This window comes from Brachypodium distachyon, chromosome 4, assembly GCF_000005505.3.
Source record: "Brachypodium distachyon strain Bd21 chromosome 4, Brachypodium_distachyon_v3.0, whole genome shotgun sequence".
NCBI lineage: Eukaryota > Viridiplantae > Streptophyta > Magnoliopsida > Poales > Poaceae > Brachypodium > Brachypodium distachyon.
In genome coordinates, this window is record NC_016134.3 from 22,643,174 (window position 1) to 22,662,697 (window position 19,524).

Here is a 19,524-nt window from a genome sequence, read left to right on the forward strand (position 1 = left end):
ATGGAAGGGCTCGGTAGAAGAAGAAGAGGCTTTGTTAGGTAGGTGCTCACTAATCTTTTTGTCCACACTATCTAGAATAACTTTTTGCATGCTATCCAAAAGCAATCTGATGGATTTAAAAGTTAGTGGACCATTATCATCTATTATCTCGGTTTCTTGGGATCTCACGGTGGGTTCCCCATCATCGCCGGCCATAGTCTTAAGAGCGGTAAAGCCCTAATTAAGAGACGAGGTTCTAATACCAATTGAAAGATCGGTATGGTCGACTAGAGGGGGGGGGTGAATAGGAGACTAACAAATTTTAGCTTTCTAGATTCTCTAAAGTGAATGCAACCCTAGAATGAAATGCAATAGCCGAAGCAACAATAGATAGCAAGAATGTAAAGGGGAAATGATACCACACGTGGAGACGAAGATTTAACCGGAGTTCCACCTATTGGGATCGGTGTACGTCTCTGTTTGGAGGAGTGCTCTACCACAAAGCTAGAGACGCCACGAAGGCTCACTCTATTCTCCAACTCACCACACCACAAAGGTGGGATGAACTCTCACAACACCACAAAGATGAGGTGAGTTCCACTAATGGCTTTCTTAAGGGCGAACGCGGAACCCTTACAAAGATGAGGTGAGTTCCACTAATGTTACCTTCCCTTGTAGATTCCCTCTTAATAGTACGGATGTCCTACGACTCAAATTGTAACATACCAAAAATTGCAAATTCTTACATGTGCATTGCACTCATAAGCATCATGCCACAATTGCATATTTGAATTCAATTTTGAATCTCAAAAGGCTTTTAAAAGATTTTATTTCAATTTAAACCCTAGGGTTTCCACCCATTTGAGCTTTGGATCTTCAAACCAATAGGGTTTATTTATAAAAGGGGTTTATTGCATAAATAAGCTATCCCATAATTTTTGGATAATTATTTGGAGTTGAAAAACTATTTTATTTAAATAGTTATATAGCCCTAAAGGCATTTATAGGGCAAAGGTATTTTTATATATTTTATTTTGAGGGGAAATTACTCCCAAAAGTTGAATCATGATAAAACATAATTTTACAAATTTTCTGGAATTTATTTGGATCAATATGGAGTTCAAAATCAAAAGATATCAAAGAAATGAGAAAAAGGAAAAAAAGAAAAGGCTAAAAGAAAAAAAAAAGAGGAAAACCGGACCGGCCCGGCCAAATGGGCCGAACCAGCCCCGTTCCGCACGAACTGATCGAGCCAGACCGGCCCCGCCGCGCGCGCGCCTGCAGCCGCTGACAGGTGGGGCCCACCTATCAGGTTCGTCCCAAAGGAAAACTCCGCCGAGTCCGTGCTGGACTCGTAGCCGCCATCGCCGTCTCCGGTGATTCCGGCCTTCCCGAAGCAAGCAGCCCGCGCCCCTTTAAAAGCCCGAGCTCCCCTCTCTTCTTGCGCTCTATTCGCCCACGCTCGCACGCGCCCACGCCGCCGGAATCTCTCGCCGGAGCTCGCCGCCCGCCGCCACGATTTTTGGTCACCGCCGGCAACCCGAAGGTGAAGCTCCGCCATCTTCTACCTTTTCCTGCTCCCCTCGCTCTCCCGGAACGCCCCGCGCCGCCGTTCCTGACGCCTCCGCCGCTCGCCGGAACCCTAACCCTCACCGGAGGTAAGCCCGACGAGCCTCTGTCGTTAGATCTTGATCGAACGGCCGCGATTAGATCACTTAAACGAACCGGTACGGGCAAATCTGGGCTATCCTTGTGTTTTAGTTAGATCCGACGGTTGCGATTTAATTGAAACCCCGAACCGGTACCAACGAATCACAGCACGCCACGTATCCTTGTTTAAAATGAAAAACATAAATCCCGGTTTAATTAAATGGCACTTTTGCAGAAAAGCCCCTATAACTTCAAATGATCATAACTTTTAAACCCTTTGGTCAAATTTGACAAACTTTACCTTTTTGGAAAGCTCTCAACCTATAGAATCTTTTGGAACTGTTTAAATTTAAATTTGAATATTTGAATCACAGTCAATTTACAGAGTAGTGTTTAATGCCATTTAATTCATAACTAATTATTTAGAAAGCCCTTTTAATTGAAACCAGTGCCCAAAAATTTGTTTTATTATCCTCTGTCCTTTGGGACAGAGAAATAAATATTTTGAATTAAATTATTTGACTGATGCCAATAAAACCTAATTTAGGATTTTTAAATCTTTTGTTTTGCCTTTTTGTTAAAACCCTAATGCATTTGTTTTAATTACCAATGCTTAAGATCAGTTGATCACCCAAATAAAATAAACCAAATCATGCCACATGCTTGCATCGCATCATAGCATACTTTCTTTTGTCATGATGTGAATTGTGTGTTTATGTGTGTGTATCTTGTTTGTATTTGAATAGTTTTCTCGGAGAACGAACCTTGTGATTGTGACGAGTGTTTGAACTCCAACTGCTACCAAGGCAAGTTCACTTTGATCATATCCTATTACTGTCTGTTTTATTAAATACTTATGCATTAGAGTTGTTTGTAGAAATGCATTGATAGGACTATTACTCATACTTATGCTAGCTATGATTGACCTACTAGCTATAGGATTACCTTTGCCATGAATCCTCCACCAATAGCCATCGTGATTAGTATTGCTTAGCCATGCTATGTTAGTAAACGTGGGAGGGAATCTCAATCACAGTGAAATGAAGATGTGGAGTGATTTTGGAAACTTGGCAAAACAACCCTAATAAACCATCCTGGGTGGACTGCTTTGGGATTTTGAGATGTTATGCGACGTCAGGTCCATTTCTATGGGTCCCTCTGAGTCGAGTCTTCGTGGATTCGGAGATGGATCGTCCATGGACGTCTCTTCCGTGGATTCGGGGAGTGCTTGCGTCGCAAATGTGGAATGCCACCTCGGATATCAGAGACTGGACTAGTTTCCTGTTTAGTAGCTTCCAGTACAACCACAAGCTAATAAGGGCTCTGGCTGGATGGAGTAAGAAATATGAACCCAGATCCAAGGGATTGTACTGAGGTAGTTGTGTAGGTGGGAGTGCGGGTCCCTCAGGTGGTCTGGACAAATATGTTCTGAAAATTCGTGAAGTCGATGCCGTTGCTACTCCACCTGGAGGACAGCAAGGGATTAACACGTCGATTTCTTGTGGGGAATGTGTACAACCTCTCGAGAGTGTCAAACTAAGTACTTAGCCGTGTCCCCGGTTACGGAGAATTATGAGCAACTAGATATGGGGGCTGTAAGGAAGGTATTACTCATTCCAATTTCAAAATAAAATGAATGGTTTGAACTTGGGTTAGGAGCATTGATGTGTCTACTCAATGTCCTTAGATTAATAGGAGCATCGTTGTTTCTACCCGATGTCCATTAGTCAACACAATTGTAACATCCAATTGTAGTAGGATAAACTATGTTTTGCTACCACGGCATAAAGCCTGAACCCCACTATACCTCAATTGCATATATTTGGTAGGATCTGTTATAACTTTCAGGTGAACTTGCCAATACATTCAATGTATTGACCACGTAGTGGCTGCAATCAATAATGCAGGTGAATCTAACGAAGAGTGAGGTTCATCGATGTTCTTTGGGTCATGTGGCTACATTCCAACATGCTCTCTCCTTTGGGAGTAGTTGAGGCCCATTTGCTCCACTTTTTCCGCTGCCGTTTGTGAAACAATATCTTGGTTATTTTGGAACTCTATTTGTTATGCTGATCCAAGGGGTTACGCAAGCTTGTAAGTACAATTATGTTCTGGATGATACGATGTAATAAAATACTTTTGACCTTTGTATCTTGGTATTACATCTTGAAACTGTGTGTGCTAGTGAGTCGATCCAGGGACTAGCACAAATAAGCACAGAGATCGAACCCTGTACGGGGGGGTTCGCTTCACAAATCAACCGCAGAAGCCGCTAGACACCGCTACACTTTCCTTTTTGAGGGTCCACAATTCATCTTGTGTCAAGTTATTTATAAACACTGAAATGCTTAACACAAGATTAGATAACAAAACACGTTGTCATCACCGCCAAAACCACTTAGGAGAGAAATGCCCTTTCAATAACCTTCATCAACAATTCTCCACAACTCCGTTGATGTGCTCTTGAAGTGAGTCCTCATGGAATGAAACCAATCAACGTAGTTAGTAGAGGTTAGCATGGGGGGATCACCTTAGTTGTACATAGGTGGCAAATTATGGTGGCAAGAATTATAAGGAGGTGGGGGAGCCACATCACTATACAACACATAGCCACCCCTACCTTGGGATTTGATAGCACTCTCTTCGATAGCCTTAGCCTTTTTAAGGGCTTCGGCATCCGAATCTTCCTTAGTCAAATCCACCGCACTTGGTGGCTTGGCATGGACGAACTCGGTAGTAGAAGAAGAGGCTTTGTTAGGTAGGTGCTCACTAATCTTTTTGTCCACACTATCTACGATCAATTTTTGCATGCTATCCAAAAGCAATTTGATGGCTTTAAAAGTTAGTGGAGCATTATCATCTACCACCTCGGTTTCTTGGGGTAACACCGTGGGTTCTCCATCATCGCCGGCCATACTCTTAAGAGTGGTAAAGCCCTAATTAAGAGACGAGGCTCTGATACCAATTGAAAGAACGGTATGGTCGGCTAGAGGGGGGGTAAATAGGCGACTAACAAATTTTACATTTTGTTTTTCTTTTCTTGAAAGATACAAAGCACTTAATCTTAGGGTTTACTAGATTCTCTAAAGTGAATGCAACCCTCATATGAAATGCAATAGCCGAAGTTATAGCCGAAGCAACAATAGATATCAAGAATGTAAAGGGGGAAAGATACCACACGAGAAGACGAAGATTTCACCGGAGTTCCACCTATTGGGATTGGTGTACTTCTCCGTTTGGAGGAGTGCTCTACCACAAAGATAGAGACGCCACAAAGGCTCACTCTATTCTCCAACTCACAACATCACAAAGGTGAGGTGAGTTCCACTAGTGGCTTCCTTGGGGACGAAGTCCAAGCCCTTACAAACTTGACCGGGGCTAGCTCCAGAAGTCAATTGGAGACTCCCAATCCAAGCCCCGAGCTCCTCAATCACCAAGGAAGAGCTCAAGGTCCACAAAAAAAACAAGGAGAATCAACTTTTGACTTGGTGAAACCCTAGATCTCATTCTTCTCCTCCAAATCTCAAAGTATTGGCTTGGGGAACAACTATGGAGGGAGATCGAGGGAAATGAAGTTCTTGTGTTCTTGAGGAGAGAGAGTGGGTGTTCTTGGATAAAGCTCGGGCAAAAGACCCATTGGGGACGAAGGGGTATTTATATGGGGTCTCTAAAATCGAACCGTTATGCACTGCGCAGGGACAGGCCGGAACTTCCGGTCATTCACCGGAACTTCCGCATATTACCGGAAGTTCCGCTGAATCACCGGAACTTCTGCATTTTTCTTGGAATCAACCGAGAACACCCGAAAGTTGGGGCGGAAGTTCCAGTCAGAACTTCCACCACCTGTACTGTAGCAGTCCAAAAACAAGTTTGAATTGGGTTCATCTCTCTCACTCCGTTTGGGGTAGGCTTTTTATGGGTGCAATTTGTGTAGTTGTGTACGTGAAATTGATTCACCCATTACCTTCCCTTGTGGATTCCCTCTTAATAGAACGGATGTCCTACGACTCAAATCAAATTGAAAAAGCTGCTAAGACCGCTACGCTTCTTAGCATATTGAGGGTCCACACCATCGTCTTGTGCCAATTCCTTTATAAATTCTAAAATACTTGACACATGATTAGATACATAACATGTTCTCGTCACCACCAAACCACTTCGGAGAGAAATGCCCTTTCATCCTGCCGTTCAATATTTGCTCCTAGATTTTAGTCCTCGGGAGCTTCCCGTCCCCCTCTGCCCCCGCGTCGTTCGACACGGGGCGCCTCGGGTGGCAGAGACCCTCGCCTCCGGCCTACTTCCTCCTCGCCGCCCCCTGAGTCAGCCACGGGCAAACCCGGGTGGCCCGCCATGACGGCGGCGGCGGGGCATCTTCTTCTCCACAAGGTGCGGAGCTCGGTGGGGAGGCGGCACGCGCGCGGGCCTGAGGCTCTGGGAGGCGGCAGCTCGAGGGGGCTGCCTGGTGGGCGTGGGCGCGCGGCAGCAGCCGGCCAGATCTGCTCGCGGTTGGTGGCGTGGTGTTTTCTTGCGTGTGGCGGCGGACAACGGGGTTGCGGGCGGCGCCTCCCGTTGGTCTGCAGCCGGGCTTGGTCGGGCCGGCCGGATCCGTCCGATCTTGCCTTGGCTGAGCTCGTGAGCGGTGGGGGTGGTGCGGTGGAGTTGGTGGTCGGCAGTGCTTTCGGTGCGGCGGAAGACGACGGGTTCTTTTCGGGTCGTGCTGTCGTCTGCGATGCGGCTCTCTCCTGGTTATGGTCTGAAACCACTCCTTCGTGGGTGTGCATGGCAGCGGTCTTTGGAGTTGGATCCGTTTGCGTGAGATGCGGCTGGAGTAGGCCCCGGCGAAAGCCGCGTTCTGGCCTCGGCCGGGGTCTATGATGGCAACGCCCGTGGACGTTGTTCACGTTCCTGGAGGCATCATCTTCGTGGCATCGCTTTTGGAGTTTGTACCTGCCGTGGGACAAGTGGTCAGCTAGATGTCCGTTAGCGACTTTGGTGGTAGCGACGGTGGTGTTGAGCAGAGGTTTGGCTACGGCGATGGTCTTGGTAATCGGTTCTCCGACGTGTCCGTTGGTTTCCAAGGATTGGTTTTGCTTCGTCGTTGGGGAGTCGAAATCGCCATATCAGAGAAGGGATGTGTGACGATGATGACTTAGTGATAGGTGGTCCGATCTCTCGGGTTCTCATTAGGCGCTGGCCTTGCATATTGCTCCTCTGAAGCTCGCAATCAGAATCGGCGTCTTTTGCTCTCTAGCGAGGGTGGCCCACTGTTTGGCATGGGCCGGCGCGAGCCCGCGGGCCTACGGTGGTAGGGTCCCCATTCTTGGGTGCTTGTGGGGAAGTCGGAGTGCTAGCTCAAGGGGAGTGTTTGCGTGACGACGATGATTTCTGTGTGCAACCTTGACAACAATCTTCTTTCGGCAGCCGCGTGCGTTGAGTGAGTGCGGGTGGCCAGGTTTGCCAATGTGGTCCTACTGCGGTCGTGTTCCATGACGACGCTTTGGACATTTGTTATGGTTTTTGCCCGGTTTTCCGTTAATTAATCGGACAACTCTACTCTTCTTAATCAATGGATTGAGTCCTCCGACTCCATTCGAAAAAAAAAACTCACGTGTCCATAAAAAATCTAGGTCAGTCACAGGTGTTCTTTTGTTTTGTTGCGGTTGCAAGCTGGATAACAGGCCGGCCCATGCGGGAAAGCTCGTAGGCGTGGGCTCGCAGGGTAGCGTTTTTACGTATCTGCGTGGACTGGCCAGTTACACGATGGTACGGCACCGTGGCGCCAACTCCCTTGAACTTCCTCCCCTTAGGAAACTTCCTCCCTTGATTTGCAAGTACGTTGACTTAGAATAAACAGAGGTTGGGCTGCGGCGATGGTCTTGGTAGTCGGTCCTCCGACGTGTCCGTTGGTTTCAAGGATTGGTCTTGCTTCGTTGTCGGGGAGTCCGAATCGCCAGCTTAGAGGAGCGATGTGTGATGACGATGACTTGGTGATAGGTGGTCCGATCTCTGGGGTTCTCATTAGGCGCTGGCCTTGCATATTGCTCCTCTGAAGGTCGCCATCAGAATCGGCGTCTTTTGCTCGCTAGCGAGGGTGGCCCACTGTTTGGCATGGGCCGGCACGAGCCCGTGTGCCTATGGTGGCAGGGTCCCTGTTCTTGGGTGCTTGTGGGGGAAGTCGATCGGAGTCGCCAACTCAGGGTGAGTGTTTACGTGATGATGATGATTTCTGCGTGCAACCTCGACAACAATCTTCTTGCGGCAGTGTGCGTTGAGTAAGTGTGGGTGGCTAGGTCAGCCAGTGTGGTCCTACTGCGGTCATGTTCCATGACGACGCTTTGGACATTTGTTACGGTTTTTGCCCAGTTTTCTGTTAATTAATCGGACAACTCTACTCTTCTTAATCAATGGATTGAGTCCTCCGACTCCATTCGAAAAAAAAACTCACGCGTCCATAAAAAAACTAGGTCAGTCACAGGTGTTCTTTTGTTTTTTTGCGGTTGCAGGCTGGTTAATGGGCCGGCCCACGCGGGAAAGCTCGTAGGCGTGGGCTCGCAGGGTAGCGTTTTTACGTATCTGCGTGGACTGGCCAGTTACACGACGACATGGCACCGCGGCGCCAACTCCCTTGAACTTCCTCCCCTTAGGAAACTTCCTCCCTTGATTTGCAAGCACGTTGACTTAGAATAGACAGAGGTTGGGCTGCGGCGATGGTCTTGGTAGTCGGTGCTCCGACGTGTCCGTTGGTTCCAAGGATTGGTCTTGCTTCGTCGTCGGGGAGTCCGAATCGCCAGCTTAGAGGAGTGATGTGTGATGACGATGACTTGGTGATAGGTGGTCCGATCTCTGGGGTTCTCATTAGGCGCTGGCCTTGCATATTGCTCCTCTAAAGGTCGCCATCAGAATCGGCGTCTTTTGCTCGCTAGCGAGGTTGGCCCACTGTTGGCATGGGCCGGCATGAGCCCGTGTGCCTATGGTGGCAGGGTCCCTGTTCTTGGGTGCTTGTGGGGGAAGTCGACCGGAGTCGCCAACTCAGGATGAGTGTTTACGTGATGACGTGCAACCTCGAGAACAATCTTCTTTTGGCAGTGTGCGTTGAGTGTGTGTGGGTGGCCAGGTCGGCCAGTGTGGTCATGTTCCATGACGACGCTTTGGACATTTGTTATGGTTTTTGCCCGGTTTTCCGTTAATTAATTGAACAACTCTATTATTTTTAATCAATAGATTGAGTCCTCGGACTCCGTTCGAAAAAAAAAGCTCACGGGTCCTTAAAAAAACAAGGTCAGTCACGGGTGTTCTTTTGTTTTGTTGCGGTTGCAGGCTCGATAACGGGCCAGCCCACGCGGGAAAGCTCATAGGCGTGGGCTCGCAGGGTAGCGTCGGATCTGTGTGGACCGGCCAGTTACATGACGTCATGGCGCCGTGGCGCCAACTGCCTTGAACTTCATCCCCTTTTGTTTGAGGTTATATACTTGTTACTTCCTCCCTTGGTTTGCAAGTACGTTGACTTAGAATAGACAGTCCCTTATCGGTATATAACCCTACGTTGCCTCTGCACCTCATGCTGAAACAGCTAGACAGGCTCCTTAATTCTCCAGCACTGTACTATTTTTAACCATGCAGGCACGCGGCACGAATGGAATTAAGCATCCTTATCCAGATCGCAGCTATACTGTACGCCCCCGCTGCAATCGTGCCGCACCACACATATATAATCAAAGCTTACGGGCAAGCAATGCGCCTCGGATCGATTCTTGTTCGAGTAGCCGCATTGCCGATTGAATTCATAGTACTTCAATTCCATCAAATCGATTGTTCTTATCTAGTACTTGCGCTATAGCTAGAGCTGGCCGGGCAATTAATTACCTCTCGCATCATCTGATCAGCATTGCAAATCCCTGCTAGCAGAAGAAGAAGAAGAAGCAGGTAGCAGGCCGGGGGCGCCGAAACGGGAATAATTGCTAATTAACGGGAGATGGTGAACGCGGACGAGGTGCGGAACATCGTGGGGGTGATGGGCAACGTGATCTCCTTCGGGCTTTTTCTGTCGCCGCTGCCGACATTCATCCAGATCGTGCAGAAGAAGGACGTGGAGAAGTACGCCCCCGACCCGTACCTGGCGACGCTGCTCAACTGCATGCTGTGGGTGCTCTACGGGCTCCCCTTCGTGCACCCGAACAGCTTCCTCGTCATCACCATCAACGGCACCGGGGTCGTCATCGAGTCCGTCTACCTCGCCGTCTTCTTCGCCTACTCCCCCGGGCCCAAGAGGATCAAGCTGCTTATCATGCTCGGCGTCGAGGTCCTCTTCGTCGCCGCCGTCGCCGCGGGGGTGCTCCTCGGCGCCCACACCTTCGAGGACCGCTCCCTCGTCGTCGGCAGCATCTGCGTCTTCTTCGGCACGCTCATGTATGCCGCGCCGCTCACCGTCATCGTACGTGCACATATATGTACACATTTTTCTGTCTTTTTGGACACGCATTCATCCATGCATTGAAACACAATCAAACCAATTGTGCGTTGGATGGATGTAGAAACGGGTGATCGCAACCAAGAGCGTGGAGTACATGCCGTTGACGCTGTCGCTGGTGAGCCTGCTGAACAGCATCTGCTGGACGACCTACGCGCTCATCCGATTCGACATCTTCATCACGATCCCCAACGGCACGGGCACGCTGCTCTGCTTGGGCCAGCTCTTCCTCTACTTCTGGTACGCCGGATCCACGCCCATGGCGAGCGACAGCAGCAAGGTTGACGACGACGGTGGCAGCAGCGTCCGCTCCGGCGGCCGCGCCGCATAGCTAGCGCATCAAAATAGCTAGCTACGCCCCATTCTCACGATGTATACATGCATACATGTACTCTGTCATCATCTTTAGAAGATTTTTTTTCTTTATTTCTTTAATTTTTTTTGGATGAACAGGGAGCCCAGCTCCCCGGTTCCATTGTACATGCAAGTTCAGAGGGTTTGTCATGCAGAAAGTGAAATACTACAATGTTTTTTCAGATGCAGCGCAGTACAATCTATCTGGGACAGGGGAAATCGACATTTTCTGACTTCTTCAGTTCAGCTTCGATGGCTTTGGATACCAGTAGCTCATATCCAGCGGCGAAGGACTCAGGATGGCTTGTTTGTTCAGTAGTTTATTCAGACCCTGGTCGTTCTGGCGCGAGGCAGGTGGAAATGGGTTCCTATCTGATATTATATGAGGCAAGAGCAGCAACCCTGAAGGTTTTCAGCGCCTGATCCCAGTAGCAGAAGAGAGCGCCTGATCCAACCCTACGGTGAAGGGGTCCTCGACCTCGGCATATGTCACATTCCGGGTAATCCTCGTCCCATTATCGACCACCACAAGATGAAGAAGCGATACCAAGGAAAGACATGCTGTGTGATACCACACACTGACACACATAGCTTAAACTTCACGGTGGTGGCGACACCGAATTGAACCAGCTGGTGGTTCCAATTGGTGCCTTCTCTTGGGCTATGGCAAGCTGAACCTTGTAATATTACTTAGCCTCAAATACCTTGGCCGGTGAGATGCGAGGATGCATGACACTCGTGGAACAAGGACCATGTGGTCTAGTAACTAGTAAGGCACAAACACTTTTCCCTAACATGGACTTATTCACGGAAGTACAATATGGATGCATGCTGCAACGTCGTCTAAGTGCTCCGCTTGTGGTTTGGTGGCGTTTGTCATCAGGACACTGTCAATCATCCTCCCCATATAGCTTTACCAGCTCCGAAAACATACCCACATCGAAGAGTCAAGTCCAACCATGCATGTCAGGCAAGATCCTCAAACATCGGGTTTGTGATTGAAGTCATTAATGCGGTTGTTCACGATCGAGATTACAATCGGTAATGATAAGGCTAGCTGCAGGTAAACCATACCGTAAATGTGTTAATGAGTTCGTAATCAGAGCATCTCCAACATTAGCCTCCAAAGAGAGCCCCTAAAAATGCCAATAGGGGCCAATTCCCATAAATAGGAGCCCAAAAACAGGTGTCATCTCCACTAGGAACCCGTATTACACGGCCTCCATTTCATGTTCTCTCCAATTTCACTTTCATACAAATTTGCCATCATTCATCCAATTTTAACTTCAATCCATTTCAATTTGATCATGCAAATTCAATCCAAATAAACAAAAAAAATTATTTTTTAGGGTCAACAAAAAAATCATTTTTTTGAGGGGTCAACAAAAAAAAAATCATAACAAGGCCAGCGATCAGGAGGAGGAGGAGGTCGACCCCAAGTTTTCCATCAAGAACCGAATCTGGCCTGTTATTGGGCCTCCGGCCCATTTCACCTGTCGCAGTTTTTTCGGCAACTGGGCCGAGATGGGTCGCGTAGCCCCTAGGCCGTCGGTGGCGGGACTCGTGCGGTGGCAGTGGCATTGGCGCACGCGCCCGATAGCGGCAGAGTTGCCGGTGCATGCAGCTCATGAATCGGCTCGTGGCTTGGTGCATTGGCTGACGCACATAGCGGCACAGGCGCTCGTGCACAGCTTCGATGGCGTCGCTCCGAACGGCGTACGGAGGACAAGCAGGGCACACACTTGACGGCAGCGAGCACGCACGGTGCGCCAGCGGCCATGGCGCCCACGGCCGCAACCTTACGGTGTGCGGCCTGCCGGCCATTACATGGCAGCGCATATATAGGTGGTCATGATGGCTCGTGACAAATTAAGGCTCGCGGTACAACACCTTTCCCCGGCCCATGGTCGATCATGGTCAACAAATTCCCCGCGTGGTGAGATCCATCGATCGATCGGCGTTGGCTGACGACTGCCGACCTCAAGCGAGGAAATCTACACCATGAGTGAAAAGTGAAAACACACACAAAAAAAATTACCGATCGTTTTTGGAGCTACCGATCGCAAAGACGGAATCCAGACACAACAGGGAATCAACTTTTCCAGAAGAAATGGAGGCATGGTTCGTACCTAATGGTTCGTTGCATGAGAAACAATAATTTTCTTACGAGAAGTACGAAAGAAACCCAAGAACTTATCTACTAGACATAAGTAACGAGAGGGAATTGTGTGCTCCATACCCTTAAAGATCACAAAATGCGTTACGATCACGAGATCGTTGTTGCCGTAGTTGTACTATCGATGAGATCAATCTTGTTGAAGTATAAGTGGATTGCGTATTCCCTTCCATCAGATCGGTCTTTCGATTGCGTTGGTTAGCGCATGAAGCTCTTTATGATATCAAAGTCAAGAGGTCTTGTGTTCGAGACCCGGTTAGCACAATTAAAATTGCAGCCCACTTTCGATCCACGTCTAGGCCTGAGGGAGCCACACGTGAGGGGGAGTGTTGAAGTATAAGTGGATTGACTATCCCCTTCCATCAGATTGGTCTTTTGGTTGCGTTGGCTAGCGCATGAAGCTCTTCACGGTAGAAAAGAAAATATCGGGCCTGGTGAGAATGAGATACTGCAGTCCTCCAACCATGCTTCTATAATTGAATGCATCGTCAGGTCCGAGAGGAACACCAGATTCGGTGGAGAGCTTGTCCCGGAAAGCCATGGGCGTCGAAATCGGCTTGCACTTCTCCATACTTGACCTGTGAAGTAGATCAAGAGCATACTTTTGTTGGGTGAGTGTCATGACCCCTGCAGTGTGAGCCACCTCGATGCCAAGAAAGTAGTGGAGTGGACCCAAGTCCTTGACGGGGAACGAAGCCGCTAGCTCAGCCAGAAGGCGGCCGGTGGCGGCGTCGCTTGAATTGGCAATGACAATACAATGTCGTCGACATAGACCAGCATATACATGAGAAGATCTCTGATGCGGGGTCGGGGTGGCCCGATCTTTCGATGAGATTAATAACTCTCGATTTGGGTAGGAGGTGACGTTGACGATCTGACTACGGCCTAGGAGGCAGCGTCTTAGCAATCGATACACCAACTCCAGAGGGTTATTGATCACGCGGGGGCACGATCAACCTGACCACGAAAGTCTTTGTTCCTGCAAGCAATCGAAGAACAAGCAAGAACAAGATAAATAGCGGATGCAATCTAAAATTGCGAGTATACTTTTTCAAACCAATGTCTCAACGAGACGATAAGTTGGAGTCTTGACGACGGTAAAACAGGTGGTCTAACCGACACACGCGATTACACGAAAGTAGCAAAGATGGCTAAATTTTATCTAATCAAAACCCAAGGCTCCTTAGGGGGGCTCATGGGGTATATAAAGGAGGATGGAGAGATATTTTTGTCCACCTTAAGTAAGGAGGCCGAAATCCAACTCTATCTCTAACTTTCCTAACAAACTACAACTCTTTAGGAAACAGAAAAACAGATCCGTCAGCTTGTTTTGTCCGCCACGGTCAGCACGAGTCGAATCTCTTGATGGGGCCAGATCCGTTGGAAAGTTCTTGTAATTACCTTTCCAACAAGTAGTTGTTTGCTTGATTTGGACTCCGGATGCGGCCTGGGTGATTAAAACAAATTCGGGTCTCCTGACAGCTCGGACCCAAATCGGATTCAACTTTAATTCGTGATATCTTTCTCTAGCAAGCTCCGAATCATATGCCGTTTGATTTGTTGGAAAGTACACTTGAAATCCTTCCCTCTCAGCTATATGGATGCTTGATTCTTGTTGGCCCTCCCGTTCGTCTCCATCGTATCTCATCTTGACCTTAGATTTGAAAAGCTCGACAAGATGTCTACGTAATAAGACGAGACAAGATAGTAGTAGCTCCGCCTCTTCATAAATATGAAAATGAAAACAATTACTACTTGAATTCACCTGATTATAAATCTTGTCAAATATTATAGAATTGAGGGTACCAAAGGTCGTATCCATGGTTAGCATGTCCATATCAATCTCCACGGGCAAGGATGACCAGACGTGTCGGCACGAGACGGCTCAAAACCAAGTTGGTGGAGCCGATCACTAAGGCGAGCAAACCACGCCCGAGAGGACTGCTTCAGGCTATATAGTGCCTTGGAGAGCTTGCAGACATGGGTGGGAAAACGAGCATCCTCAAACCCCGGTGCCTGCTGCATGTAGGCGGTCTCGTCAAGAAGACCATGGAGGAAGGCATTGCTAATGTCGATCCGACGGAGACTCCAGTTTCGGGCGACATCGAAGGAGAGCACCAAGCGAACCATAGCTGACTTCACCACGGGGCTGAACGTGTCGGTGTAGTCGATCCCATGCTGCTGTGTATAGCCTTTCGCGACGAGGCGAGCTTTGTGCTTGTCGATGGAGCCGTCGAGCCGCTCCTTGATCTTGAAGACCCACTTGCACCCAATGACGTTCTGCCCTGGACGTCGGGGGACCAAGGACCACGTCTGGTTGTGTTGGAGAGCAGCGAACTCATCCTCCATGGCGCGCTGCCATGGTTCGTCGGAGAGGGCGTCGCGATGGGAGACTGGCAGAGCGAGGAAGGCACGACGCTTGGGGTCATAGAGGATGGTACCGTCCGTGGGCACCAAGTGTTGGACGATGTTGTCCTTGAGCCATGTGACCATGTGGTGTCCTACCGGGGGCGGCGGTGCAGCCGAGGAGGCGGCGGCCGATGGCGACGCAATCAAGGGATCCGGGGTATCCGACGAATTTGTTGATGCAGGTGTGGACGGCGCTGGTGATGGAGCGGCCACAAACGGTGGTGTGGCCGGGCTGCGCGGGGACGGTGGCGGTGGCGCCGAATCTCCAGATGAGGAATCGCTGCTGGTGCCTGCATCATACGAGGAACTGCTCGAGGCAGAGTTGTCAGGATTTATCAGCGAAAGCTCATAACGTCGTTCGTCATCCTGGATACCCGGCTCGGTAGAAGGAGAAGTGGAACGACATGACTTAGTGTTTTGGCTGGATGCATCAGAAGAGGCAAAAGGAAAAACATGCTCATTGAAAACGACGTCACGGGATATGTAGATGCGCCCGGTGGAACGATCCAAACACTTGTAGCCATTGTGCCGACTACTATAATCTAGGAAAACGCAGAGCGTGGAGCGATACATGAGCTTGCGATTGTTATAGGGACGAAGATTGGGCCAGCATGCACAGCCGAAGGCATGAAGAAACGTGTAGTCCAGTATATCACCAAGGAGGGGAGTGAGTGGAGTCGAATTCTGCAACACTCGAGTGGGCATACGGTTAATAAGATAGCATGCAGCAAGAAAAGCTTCATCCGAAAAGTTTGCTGGAAGAGAGGAATGACCAAGGAGAGTGAAGCGACCGCCCCCTACAAGGGTTCGATCTCTGTGCTTTTAGTGCTAGTCCCTGAATTGACTCACTAGCACACACAGTTTCAAGATGTAATATCATAAAACAATGGTCTCAAGTATTACAACGCAATATGCAGAATTTAAGAATACTTACAAACTGGCATAACCACTTGGGTTAGCTCGAATTAAAACAAAAGTTCAACAGCGGAAAGCGAAAGATACAAGGGCTACATCTACACCACGATGAGACCATGTTGGAATGTAGGCCCGTAACCCCAAGGCAAATACGTACCCTCACTCTTTGTCGGAGCTTCCTGCATCATCAAACGATGCAGCCACTAGGGTCAATACATTGAATGTATTGGCAAGATCACTAGTTGTTATATCAGAACCTACCAAGTACATGCATAATCTAGCAAGGTGGAGTTCAGGCTATTTGCATAAAAGCATCTTTGTTTCATCCTATCAATTTAAACAAAATAGTTTTGTCACTATTGGACATGGGGTAGACACACCGATGCCCCTATTAAACTAAGGACACCGGATAGACATCAACGACTGCTCCTATCACAAGTTCAACCCATCAAGTCTTATTATGAAGTTGGAATGAGTGAAACTATCCTTACAGCTCCACTATCCAGTTGTTCATGAATGTCCGTAACCGGGGACATGGCTAAGTACTTAGTTTTACACTCTCGAGAGGTTGTACACATTCCCCACAAGAAACCGACGTGTTAATCCATTGTTGTCCTCAGCGTAGAGTAGCAACGTCATCGATTACAAGACTTTCAGAAGTCATTCCCCAGACCACAGAAGAATCACGCTCCCCCTACACATGCTATCTCAGTACAATTCTCCGGACCTGGGTTCAAACAACTTACTCAATCCCGCCAGAGCCCATTCAGCATGTGGTTGTACTAGAAGCTACTAAATAGGAAACTAGTCTAGTCTCCGGATACCCCGGGTGGCATTCCACATTTGCGACGCAGGCGCTCCCGAATCCACGGAGAGACGACTCATAGAAATGGTCTTATAGAAATGAACTTGACGTCGCATAACATCTAAAGCCTCAAAGCCGTCCACACAGGATGGTTCATTAAATTAATTGTTTTGCCATACTCTAATAAAACATCTCATTTCTCCATAAACATAACATTATCATAATGTAATAATTCTCTCACGATACTACCATAGCTTAGCATTCAACAACAATCGATGGCAAATTGGTAGCATGGTAATGGCAAGGGTAAAACTATACTACCTGGGTTTTGTAGCTAGCATAGAGATACAAATAATATTTCTAATGCAACTAATAAAGCAACTAGTGCATAGTAAAAATATTTGGGAGATGATCAAAGTAAAACTTGCCTTGTCCAAAGTTGTGATACTTCTCGCACTTTTGGCAACAACAAGGTTCACACTCCAAACAATCTAAAATAAAAGAATACACACACATAAACATGCCATTAAATACAAAAACATGCCATGATGCAATAGTCATGAAGATGCACACTTAGGTTGGTTCTAAACTTAACAAGTTTAGCTTCTGTTTTAAGGAGCTTTACAAAAGGTTTGGACAGATTAAACACTAAGAGGAAAATATTTACTTTGTACGAAACAAAGGTGAGTTTAATTAAAAGCTTATTTGATTTTTGTAAGGCATGGAACAAGATTAATTTGGTGCAGCAAGATTATTTATAAAATATTTTCCCCTCTGATACTAATGGACAGAGGGTAACCTTTTAAACATTTTATAACATGCTAACATGTTAAAAATTATTTTGAAACAATTCATATGAATTTTAAACCATAACTAAGAAATCTGTAAGTTTGTTCTGTTAAAGTTGTTCAAATTCAAAGTTAAACTATGCCAAAAGATTCTACGAGTTGTGAGGATTCCAGAAAGGTGCGGGTCATGATTTTTGGGCAAATGGTTTAAAAGATATGAACGTTTGAAGTTTCAGGGGCTTTTCTGCAAAAGTCCCTTTTTAAAATTTCGGTCCGGGAAACATTTTAATTAAAAGGGTGACACATGGCGTGTTTTCATTAGCCGGTACCGGTTCGGGTTGGGAATAAATCAAGGCCGTCAGATTTAAAGAAGATCGAGCGGTCCATATTGGCCCATACCCCTTCGATTAGTGATCTAATCCTGGACGTTGGATCTAGATTGGACGGGTGAGGGTGTTCATGTTTACCTCCAGCGGCGGCCCTGTCTCGGGCGAGCTCAGTGGCGGCGGCGGCTTCGGGGGGACGGCGGCGCGGGCGGTCCGGCTTCGGGAAGGGGACGGAGGGGTGCGGCTTGACGAGGCGGAGTCGATGGCGGCCGCGGGCTTGCTCGGCGTGGACGATGGTGAGGCCTAGGACGTCGGGACGGTGGCGGCTGGCGGTGAGCTCTGACGAGCTTGGTGGCGGCAGCCTATGGTGAACCAAAAGAAAAAGGAAGCGCGTCAAAAGTTGCGCAATGGGGAGGGGAAGAAGGGGAAGTAAGCGGCGGCGGCTTGGACCCCTCGGTTTGCCGGCGACGAGCTCGAAACAGCGGCGGCAGATGCGGATTTCGGCGGGCGCTTCGTCGGTTTGGGGGTGCAATAGAGAGGGAGATTAAGGGGGAAAGTGAGGGGAGTGCTGGGGCTTTAAACCAACGCGCTTGGACTCAGGTATGGGGGAGTGGTCGCGGAGAAATCGGAGTGGAGGCGTGCGCGTGGTGGAGTCAGACTGCGCGGAGTCTTCGGGCCGGCAGTTGGAGGTGGAAGGTGATACTGACGGGTGGGGCCCGCCCGTCAGTGGCTCAGGGGCGCGCGCTGGGCTGCGGCCGGGCTCGACGCGCTAAGGTAAGTGGGCCGGTTCGGCCCATTTGGCCGGGCCGGCCGTTTCTTTTTTTTTGTTCATTTTTTTTCTATTTTCTGTTTTTGAATACTACTTTTGATTCAAAGCTCCAAATCAAACCAAATAAAATGCAAAAAAATTTGTAAAATCATATCTTCATATGATTTAACCTCCGGGACAAGAATTCCCTCAAGATAAAATATTTAAAAATACTTTTTCCTATAAACTAGCCTTTAGGGCTTTTTAGCTATTAAAAAATTTAGTGTTTCAAATCCAATTCAAATACCAATATATGGGGTAGCATTATCATTGCATTAAACCCCTTTTTTATGCCAAAACCCTGATGGGTTAAAATGCAATTAACAAAAGAAGGGTGAAAAGCCAGATTCAAATAAAAGCACTTTTGTTAATGGGTTTTTCTGAGTTGACCTTTAGGGTTTTAAATGTGATTAAATGCAAAGGTGACATGATGCTTATCAAATGCAATGCATATGAAGGGTTTTGAAAATTTGGGATGTTACAGAGAGATATGCCGGTTTCAACGATATGCCTATGCTTGCGTTCAACGATGCCATCTTGTGCAGATGTACGGGGACATGAAACATGATGAGAGATGACAGTGTCATTAAAATAACGATTTAGTCGATGATACTCTCCACCCCAATCAGATTGAACTGCACGAATTTCAGTGTTAAGGGTTCGTTCGGCTAGCTTCTGGAAAGAATAAAACATTTGTTCAACTTCAGATTTGTGTTTAAGGAGATAGATCCAAGTATAGCGACTGAAATCATCCAAGAAACTTACATAGTATTTAAAACCACCGACTGAAGTGATTGCCGGTCCGCAGACATTAGAATGAATAAGTTCAAGAGGGGATGTAGTAACA

The 19,524-nt window shown here is 47.8% G+C and overlaps 1 protein-coding gene across 3 annotated transcripts; it reads left to right on the forward strand.

The window, feature by feature from the left end:
• Nucleotides 1-9,013: 9,013 nt before the first annotated feature.
• LOC100832485 (bidirectional sugar transporter SWEET5) lies at nucleotides 9,014-10,632 on the forward strand. 3 transcript variants are annotated; one of them, XM_010239441.2, is made up of 3 exons: nucleotides 9,014-9,089; nucleotides 9,535-10,060; nucleotides 10,161-10,632. In XM_010239441.2, exons 2-3 carry the CDS (start codon nucleotides 9,602-9,604, stop codon nucleotides 10,425-10,427), a joined length of 726 nt encoding a protein of 241 aa, XP_010237743.1. In that variant the 5' UTR covers nucleotides 9,014-9,089; nucleotides 9,535-9,601; the 3' UTR covers nucleotides 10,428-10,632. The 3 variants fall into 3 exon arrangements, with proteins under 3 accessions (XP_010237743.1, XP_024310703.1, XP_010237742.1); XM_024454935.1 differs by lacking the exon at nucleotides 9,014-9,089 and adding an exon at nucleotides 9,176-9,415; XM_010239440.3 differs by lacking the exon at nucleotides 9,014-9,089 and adding an exon at nucleotides 9,176-9,300.
• Nucleotides 10,633-19,524: the final 8,892 nt, after the last annotated feature.

Bases quoted from the DNA above. Each gene is read 5' to 3' on its own strand.
- LOC100832485 (XM_010239441.2), top strand. From the start codon at position 9,602: ATGGTGAACGCGGACGAGGTGCGGAACATCGTGGGGGTGATGGGCAAC. The intron at 10,061-10,160 runs GTACGTGCACAT...GGATGGATGTAG, and splicing joins CCGCGCCGCTCACCGTCATC to AAACGGGTGATCGCAACCAA.